The sequence below is a fragment of the Nansenia antarctica genome, assembly GCF_963989245.1.
Source record: "Nansenia antarctica genome assembly, chromosome: 3".
Lineage (NCBI taxonomy): Eukaryota > Metazoa > Chordata > Actinopteri > Argentiniformes > Microstomatidae > Nansenia > Nansenia antarctica.
The window spans coordinates 50726169-50736168 of NC_137688.1; the positions used below are offsets into that span (position 1 = coordinate 50726169).

General features: G+C 46.1%; 1 protein-coding gene across 4 annotated transcripts in view; it reads left to right on the forward strand.

Annotated features, from left to right (window-relative positions):
* The window catches only part of pum1 (pumilio RNA-binding family member 1), a 57031-nt gene that overhangs the window by 38936 nt on the left and 8095 nt on the right, over positions 1-10000 (forward strand). For all 4 annotated transcript variants that reach the window (XM_080526795.1, XM_080526792.1, XM_080526793.1 and 1 more), the window contains one exon: positions 7658-7925. In XM_080526795.1, the coding sequence (XP_080382921.1) occupies positions 7658-7925 (268 nt within the window). The remainder of the gene's footprint in view (positions 1-7657; positions 7926-10000) is intronic.

Consider the following 10000-nt stretch of genomic DNA (forward strand, 5'->3'; position numbering starts at 1 on the left):
CTGTTTCTCTGTCTCTCTCTCTGTTTCTCTGTCTCTCTCTCTGTTTCTCTGTCTATCTCTCTCTGTTTCTCTGTCTCTCTGTCTATCTCGCTCTCTGTTTCTCTGTCTCTCTCTCTGTTTCTCTGTCCTCTCTCTCTCTGTCTGTCTCTCTGTTTGTCTGTCTGTCTGTCTTTATACTAGGGGGCTATGACCTTGTAGTTCTGTTTATTAATAAATCAATATCTCTCAGTGTTATCCTAACATCCGTTATGCGCTGCTCTAAACGTTTAGCCGGGTTCTGACCCAAGCCGACGTGTGTGTGTGTGTGTGTGTGTGTGTGTGTGTGTGTGTGTGTGTGTGTGTGTGTGTACTGTTAGGCCGTGGTGCTGGACCACACCAGACCACTGTTAGAGTAAATTATTCAATAATGGCAGCCTGTTTCGTTTCAAGATGTATAAGAAAAGATATTTAATAATCTTCTGCAGAAGGAGGACAGTGTTTCCTCCAGGAATTTGTACATTCGTGGCGGAGAACCCTATCCGCGCGCGCATGGACCGCGCACGCGCGCTCAAAATCCCAAAAAGGATGGCAAAAAATAAATAAATAGATATACAGAATATAAACTTGTGATACCGGTTTCCATCCATCAGCTCTGAAGGTTTACGTTACTCACGGCAGTGTTTTTCAACCAGAGATCATCAGATGTGCCGTGAGAAATGATCAAATTCCACTTACCGTATTGACCCGAATATAAGACGGGGTTTTTTCCCCAGAAAAAAGTCTGAAAAAGTTGCATCGTCTTATATTCGCGCCCTAGACTTTTACACGTCAATATTAATTCACAACAACGTATGGCGCCAAAAGACTGTTCCCCACGCGAGCCACCGTGTTTCTCCCTCTCACACACACCCCAGTGACGGTGCCTGGAGAGATGGAGACACACTCACACACACACCCGCGGAGAGACACCGCAGAGACACACTCGGACCAGCTCGAAAAAAGTGGCTCAAGTGGTTGGTCAAACAACAGAGGAGGAGTTATGATGCCAATTTTAAGACCATGGTGGTCAATGAAGCAGAGGCATCAAACAACTGTCCAGCAGCCAAGAAATATGATATTACAGAGTGTAATGTTAGAAGTTGACGAGCCCAAAAAGATCGGCTTAAGAATGGTAACAGTCAGAGAAAAGCGTATCGCCGTCCGCAAAGCGGCCTCTTCCAAGTGATTGACAGGAGGGTGTGTGAATACGTGACTGAAAAACCTAACGATTGTATGCCCGCCCCATACCCCAAGATTATAAAAAATAACCTACATTGTTTCATTCATTCATTAAGACGATTGCCAGACGCATTGTCGAAAATGTTGTTTTGGAGAAGATACGTGGCAGTGGGCAGTTTGCTTTGCAACTTGAGTCTTGGCTCAACTCTTGGCCAATGCACGCTTTGTGGATGGAGACACAATCACAGAAAATGTCTTTTTTGCAAGACATTGCATAAAAACAACAACAGGGGAGGACTTCAGTGGGACAGCTGCGTAAGTGTCTGCACTGATGGAGCAAGCAGCTATGTTGCCGAGACTTCCCAGCGGAGATATCTGATCAGGGCTCTACGCTAACCTTTTTCACTAGGAGCACATGTGCTCCTAAATGAAAAATGTTAGGGGCACACAAAGAAATTTAGGAGCACAGTGAAAAATGTAATTATAACACATTTTTATTAGTGATTTTGCAATTTTTGCACCAAAATCACACATTGGCCCATGCCTACAGCCCTACTAGACGCAGAGTTGATGGCATTGTATTATGGTAACTAGCTGTGTCAAGTTCTCCTGGTTAGCAGCATGTTCATTCATTCATCCATGTCATGCCTGTCAGCTAGCAGCTAGCAGCCCAGCCAGGCTTTAGGGCTAGGTCTGTCAGCTAGCAGCCCAGCCAGGCCATGCAGAGGTCTGTCTCCATGCTGCCCACCTCCCTGCTGCTGGGTCAGGCTACATCAGTCACACACGGTGGCCAGACAACTCCACATCTAGGGGTATTAAACTACCCCACATCCAGATGACCAGTCCCCAGCCCCATGCTGCCCGGGGTGGTGACATGTGGAGGTGGCCAGCCCAGCACGGTGCCTCTGCGGCGGCTAGCTGTTAGCACACCACCATCCCCGGGGGTCCCACCTCTCTGCCACACTCAAGTACAACATGTTGCATTTTCATGCCATTAGGCAACTTGCTTCCTAGGGTTTCCTAGGATTAGAGATGCATTTGGACTTCTGGAGTACCTCCACTACTTTCAATGGGTTCTGAAGGTCTGAGAGCTTTCTACTTTCTACCCTGGGTAGTTAACCCTGGTTGTAACCTTGGGTTCAAATCTGGAGTGTGTGGGACCAAATCTGTAGATGTGGTGAGCTAATGAAGCTAATGAAGCTTGAGATGAGAAAAGGGCGCTTGTCTCTTTAAGGCCCAGGAGGGAGTTAGCGATTAGCGATGTTAGCTTAGCGCCAGTTTAACAGAAGTAACTTCACTTTTAACATGACTTCCCGTGGTCGTAGCGGGCTGGCTGGCGGCTTAAAATGTGGCCACACGGTTCGCGCAGATTTATTTTTAGAATAAAAAAAATAAAAAGAAACGGTACTCGCACGTGTGCTCGTGAATTTATTTCTCTAGTCGCACAGATGTATTTTTAGTCGCAAATGCGAGTGAAATGGTCGCACTGTAGAGCATAGGCGGATCATGAAAAAATGGGCCCCTGGGCCTGGACGTGTAAAAAGGCCCCCCCCCCTCCCCAGCGCAAACAAATTTTTTTTTTTTTTTTTTTTTTTTTGCGCAAGTAAACACAATGCCAACAGCATATAAGACAGCCTACGTTCACCTGCATCTCAACAGGTTTTACAGCGGAGGAACACTCAAAGCCAACAGCACAATAAAGGTTTTCAATCAATAACTAGAAAAAATTCACCTGTATTTCAACGACACAGGATTTACAACACAGGCATGCCACACTCAATTGAAGCCAACAACAGTACATGTACAGTAACAAAATACACCGCTTTCAAACAAAAACAATTGGCAACACTATGGTGTCATATATAGCAACCACAGGATGGCTTTATAAGACTAAATTAATCATAAAATAGTCTTACCTTATGCAAAGCATTTTTTCCTGGCTCTGCTTCGTGCAAAATCATCCACGATATCATCAAAGTCCAGTGATTTGGTCAGTTCGCTCTCAATTGCCATGAGAGAAAGAGCCTTGAGACGGTGTTGCGTCATTTTAGTCCGCAGTTCGTTTTTAATCCTGGACAGCACAGAGAATGACCGCTCCCCTTCGCAATTGGTTACAGGCAGAGTAAAAAATAGCCGCAGCGCAACATAAACATTTGGAAACATAGATTGCAGGCCACGATCGATAATTACGCGGAGTAGTCCTTGTGGGCTTTTATCCTCTTCAGCCTTAATAAAAGATCTGAGCTGAATTAGTTCATCGGCTAAACTGACATCTAGGTCAGATGGGTATGCAGATGCCAGAACTTTTGCCTTCTCAATGAGTGAGGCATTGGACTCATTGGATTTGACATAGAAAAGCACATTGAACAAACTGCACAGGTGTCCGTAGGCCTCCAGACGGTGTCCGAGGCTCTGAATAAGCGTGTCGATGGCAACATTGAAGGTCTCTATCTGAAACTTGCGTCTTCCATCAAGCTCAATATCCTGCTCTCCATTCTCGTCAGCAAAAGTCTTGCGTCTCTTTCTGCGATGGCTATCATGTCTGTAAGTCTGGCTGACACCCGGTATACTCAGAGCTGCGCTTTCAAAACTGTCAAAAAGGTCTCTTTGTGCAGCCACAAAATCACGCAACGATTCAAGTGCCCTAACTGCGGTTAAAAGGGCTATATTTCTTTGCTGCAAAATAGCGCTGGTTGCTTGAAATCTTGATAATATGGTATCCCAAAACTTGGCCAAGAACGCCATTTCCAACCTATCCAATTGCGCACAGAGCCCAGCTGCTTCAGAGCGCGTGGCCCTATTTTCCATCTGATCCGTAGACAAAGTCCGAAGCTTCTCTTGTATCTTTTCATAATTTTGCCACAGTGCTTTCGTTGAGTCAGCACGGCAACTCCAGCGTGTAGAGGAGAGAGATTTAAGTGTTAAACTTATAGGCATATTTGAATCCCCAAATACTGTGGCCCAGCGATGTGTGGAGGCGGAGGTGAACGCATATAGAGACTGCAACAAGTCAAAATATTTGCCAACTAGATCGCTACAGGCATCAATACTGTTGACACCGACCAGATTCAAAGAATGGGCAGCACAGGGGACATAGTGAATAAGTGGATTCCTCTTCTTTAGATGTGCCTGCAATCCATTGTATTTTCCAGACATATTACTGGCATTATCATACGACTGTCCACGGCAGTTTTCTATATCAAGTCCAAGATCGTGCACCATTGAGACAACACAGTGTGCTAAGCTTTCCCCTGTGTGACTGGTGATGGGTTCAAATCCTAGAAAGCGTTCCACTACATGGCCTGTTTTGCTCACAAATCTGAATATAAAGGTAAGCTGATCTACATGGGATAAATCGGGCGTCGAGTCGACTATTACAGAGAAATACTTAGCATCATGTAATTCCTTTGTAATGGCTTGTTTAGTTTTCTCTCCCATTAGTTCTATAAATTGTTCGCAAATTGTTGAGGATAAATATGAAACACTGCCCCTTCCCTTTTGTCCAAACGTTCTTATATGCTCAGCCAAGAACGGGTCATATTGTGACAACAATTCTAAGATGCCCAAGTAGTTTCCATTGTGTGGGGAATCTAGCAATTCATCATGCCCCCTAAATGCGTGACCCCTCTCCCCTAAGAACTTGATGACGGAGACAACTCTCCTAAGCACCTCTCTCCAATATTGCCTCTCTCCATCGATTTGCTTCATAAGGTCGGCGTCCACGGTGGCACATGTGATTCTCTGATGCAGGGCAAGCATGCAGGCATGATGTTCTTCACTTCTCTCGTGCTCGCCGATTCGCTCTGGGTGTTTCCAGTCACAATAGCCAGTAACGAATGCATGTGACTTAGTGGACAACAGCTTGCATGCAAAACAATAAATATTTCCTGTGGATGGGGAATACGTAATCCACTCTCTATCAACCACTTGGCCATTGGGCAAAATGCATTTCAGCTGTTCATTTGTTAAAACTCTGGATTTGCCACCAATCCCACTATCCCTTACAGACGCTAGATAATGTGCACGCCGATTCTGGAACACTTTAACTCCTCTGTCAATTAGAACCGCCTTGGCCCGCTTACTTTGAGTGATCTCCCACAAAGCTGGGTCAGTTACGGTTTCAAACCAAGCCTCGCTCTCCTCTCTTTGAGTAGTCTGTAACTGATCCTCCGTGTTAGCAGGCGGCGGAGGCGACACGCGTTGCCGTTTGGCCTCTTGAGCACCGGCCTGCTCCTCTTCCTCACTCGCCAGCACCAACAGTTGCCCTGGTGGTGCAGCATTCGCACTAGCACTAGCAGTGCTGCTGACTGGCTCTGGCTGTTGCTCATCTCCCACGGTGGGCTCGTCAGCCTCCCCCGCAACCCTAATGTTGTTCTCTTCATTTGTTGTAATATTCTTGAAAAAATTTGAAATTCGAGGAACATGATGTAAAATATCAGATTGTTTTGCTTCTTTTGCTTTTTTTATCTTTCGTTTAGCTGCTCCACTTAATGTGTGACGGTGCTCCATTTTACCTGTGCGTTGTCAGTCTCAAATTCGTTGTTAATGACATTGACCTCGTGACCACGTGACATTGACCTCGTGACCTGTCCCCCAGTACACAAAGTGACAGCGCCCTCTAGTGTCTAGTTTCTATAGCCTACTCATTAATCCAATGGGAATGTAGCCTGTATTCGCATTAGAATCTGAGTAGGCTATAGAAACTATGTAGCCCACACAAGCTTCTCTTTTTTTTGCAAGACGTGGGCCCCTATAAAATTGTTCAAAATAGTATATTCAAAAGTATATTCAAAATATTTTTTTTACGTTCATATAAGGAATCTCATTTGTCCCAGTTACAGTAGGACATTTTCTACCGGCATCCCTGCGACAAGAAATGCAAAGGGCCCCCTGATCTCTGGGGCCCCTGGGCCTGGGCCCGGTAGGCCCGTTCAGTAATATGTCTTTGCTGTAGAGCCCTGCTGATGTGTTGAATGCTGTTGTTCGTATGGTAAACTTTGTAAAAACAAGACCTCTGAAAAGCCGCTTATATGCAGCATTATGTGAAGAGACGGGAGCCCAGCATAAGACGTTATTGCTCCATACGGCGGTCCGATGATTGTCCTGCGGAAAAGTGCCGGCCCGCGTGTTTGAGTTACGGGAGGAGCTGAAAACCGTTTTAACTGATGAGAAGTGTGATGACGCAAAGCTGCTTGCAAGTGACAAATTGTGGCAAGGCTCGCATACATGGCCAACATACAGGGCCAGGCTTCGCACTGAGTGAGTATAACGACAAGTAATATATGTTATATAATGTTACGTATATGATAGGCTACTATGTATCATTTTGTAACATTTGGGATGGCGGTGTGCCGTGGGATTTTTTCAAGGTAAGAAATGTGCCGTGGCACAAAAAAGGTTGAAAAACACTGACTCACGGATCCAATGTCCTTCCAAACGAGCAGCACAACAGGAAAAGTATGTCCAACTTGGCGAAAGTTTCCCAGTGTTTCCAACTTGCGCGAGTTCTTCAATTTGCGACAGTTTTTCAGCAGGGATGGTTGAGTCTGCACGGTTCTCATGCCGGTTCCCATTTAGACCAATCAGGAGTAGCCCTTGTGTCACGTCGTCAACTGAATGTTTAATGTCATTAATCTGATTTTGGATCAGCGCTTAGAGAGAGATGGGCGTGGATTTAGGTGCACTTATAGTCAACATCCATTATAGCGCTGATCTAGGATCAGATATATTTTAATCAGCAAAAATGTTCAGTTGTTTTTTTTTTTTTTTTTTTTTTTTGTGTGGACTGAATCAATTCGTGGCGGAGGAAATTCATTCATAAATGCATATAGAGGAAACACTGGAGGAAGTTTGCAAGCACGTCAGACAGGTCTTAACAGTGAAAGTTCCTCGTAAAAGTAAAGATCATTCATTTCATCTCAGTATTTATACAATCAGGTACCTTCAGGTAAGGGGTCCGCCCTCAGGTGAGGTTTAGACCAATCATGAGCAATGGGTGTGGACTTGTACATTGATGAAGATGATTTTGAAGAAGGCTAGGGGGGAAACCGGCCCCCACTTTCTCCTAGTTACACAAAGGTGAAAAGGGGACACAATAGCCACAAACTGGTTTAGTCTGGTCTTAGAGTACTGGGTCTGGGGCAACACAAAGGTCCAAAACTGCTCTAGATGGTAGGGCAATCAGGTCTTTGTAATCATGTAAATGTGTCTATTGTCTTAGCCTATGTCAAGCTTCAAGTAGAGAAACTGGTTCTATTGTGTGACAACAGGAAATCATCTTCTACAGTCTGCTGCAGACATTCAACCCAAGATGATGTTTGATTCTTAAATGTAGCTTATTACATATAATAATTTTCTCTCACACCACCTCAGGGCATCTCTGCTCTCACTTCTCTGCTTTCTTAACATCGTACGGTTTTGACCCCGCCCCCCTCTCTGACCCCGCCCCCCCCGTCCTCAGGAGGCCTGACCAATGGCAGTGGGCGTTTCATCTCGGCGGCCCCCGGGGCAGAGGCCAAGTACCGCAGCGCCAGCTCCGGCTCCTCCCTCTTCTCCCCCAGCAGCCAGCTGTTCCCGTCGTCACGGTTACGCTACGGGATGTCGGACGTGATGCCGTCCGGCCGCAGCCGCCTGCTGGAGGACTTCAGGAACAACCGCTACCCCAACCTGCAGCTGAGGGAGATCGCTGGGCACATCATGGAGTTCAGCCAGGACCAGCACGGGAGCAGGTACACTGATAGGGCTTACACACCGGCAGTTCCGAACGCCGGTTCGCGTTCGCGTGCCGAAACCTCCGAACGTTGGCGCTGTCTGGCGAACGATACACTGGTATGAACGCGGGCTCGTTCGTCAGACAGCGCCAACGTTCCGAGGTTTCGGCACGCGAACGCGAACCGGCGTTCGGAACTGCCGGTGTGAAAGAGGCCTGAGAGAGACACACGCACACACAGAGGAGCAGGTACTGAGAGAGACAACACACGGGAGCAGGTACACTCATAGGGCTTTCACACCGGCAAAGAACCGTGCCGGTTCGTCTGGAACCGGCCTGCGCGTTCAGACCGAAGCTCAATTGGTTCGGAACCTGAAAAGTTGGTTCGCAGCGGGCACCAAAAAATAGTGGTTCTCAAGCGCGAACCAAAACGTAGAACAGTCACGTCGTCAGTGGGTGTGTCCTATTCTAGGCTGCAGAGACCAGCAAGGAGGAAGTAGACAAAATGTAATCTAATCTAAATCTAATCATTAGTGATCAAAAACAATATCAAAAGTGTCATTATTCTCTCTATCTTCCTCACATGCTCAGCAAACACACACACGCACACGCGCGCGGACATGCGCGAACGCGAATTTCGTAAGCCATTTCTATTCCAGTAATGGAGCAGCTGATTAGTAAAAGAACGCACATAGAAAGTGTCTTTTGTTTTGTTTCACAGAAAATTGTGTTTATTTCAGATACTGTAGTAGTGGAAGATATTATCCTCTTTTCCAGTGAAGTAGCTGCCATCTAGTTGTGAATTGTTTTGTTTATCCCGCCCCTTCATCACCCAGCGTTGATGACGCGGATGGTTCAGGTTACACTGGTATGAACGCGGGCTCGTCGCCAGACAGCACCAAGGTTCAGAGGTTTCCGAACGCGAACGCGAACCGGCACGGTTCTTTGCCGGTGTGAAAGCCCTATGAGAGAGACACACGCACACACAGAGGAGCAGGTACTGAGAGAGACAACACACGGGAGCAGGTACACACACACACACGCACACACAGAGGAGCAGGTACTGAGAGAGACAACACACGGGAGCAGGTACACACACACACACACACACACAGGAGCAGGTACACACACACACACACACACACACAGGAGCAGGTACACACACACACAGACACACAGGAGCAGGTACACACACACAAGAGCAGGTACTGAGAGAGACACACACACACACACACAGGAGCACTGAGAGCCAAACAGCCAAACACACTCGCGCGCACACACACGCGCGCACACACACGCGCGCACACACACGCACCAGGGTTTCCGTTAGAAAAAAATTGTGCCGGTCATCGTGTCCGGGAAGATTTCAATTTACCGGACAAACGTGAGATATTCCGGTCATCATATTAAAATATAATATAGCTGTTTGTCGCGGTGATTACTGTTGTGTAGCCTATATATGCCGTTTAATGTCTATTTCTCATCCGATACGATTAGATGCGAGCTATTAATAAATATAATAATATATAGGCTTTCATGATTCGCATGCGCGCTATGCCATATGTCCAGCGCTGAACGCGCTATGCCACACTGGGAACTGAACAGACTGCATCGATCAATGAACGGACTCCACATTACGTTAACTGAAGGGTGTTAAATAGTTTCACGACAGTAATGTAAGTTTTCTATATTCTCTTTCCAGTTTTACCCTTTTTATCAATAAAACAACGTAATTTCTACAACCACGTCTCGCTGATGGGGAAGGCATTAAGTCTAGCTGCCTGTCAAATCATACTTACTCGGACTCGGGAGTATGAGAATGGGGAAGATGTATCGGGGGGATACACACCCGTGGACTATTTCAATTTAGTGGCACAAATTAAACTAACACTATAGATAGACTAAATTGAACTAAAATGATGGACACCGACTGAATAGCTGAGTGGGGGGAAGACAGGTCTCAAATGTGGAACAATTATAACATTTAATACATAAAGATAAAACATACACAAATATATAACATTGATATCCCTAAACTCAAATGTAGTGTGGTATTGTCAACCTAATCTAATCAATCCTAATCTAATGGTGGGG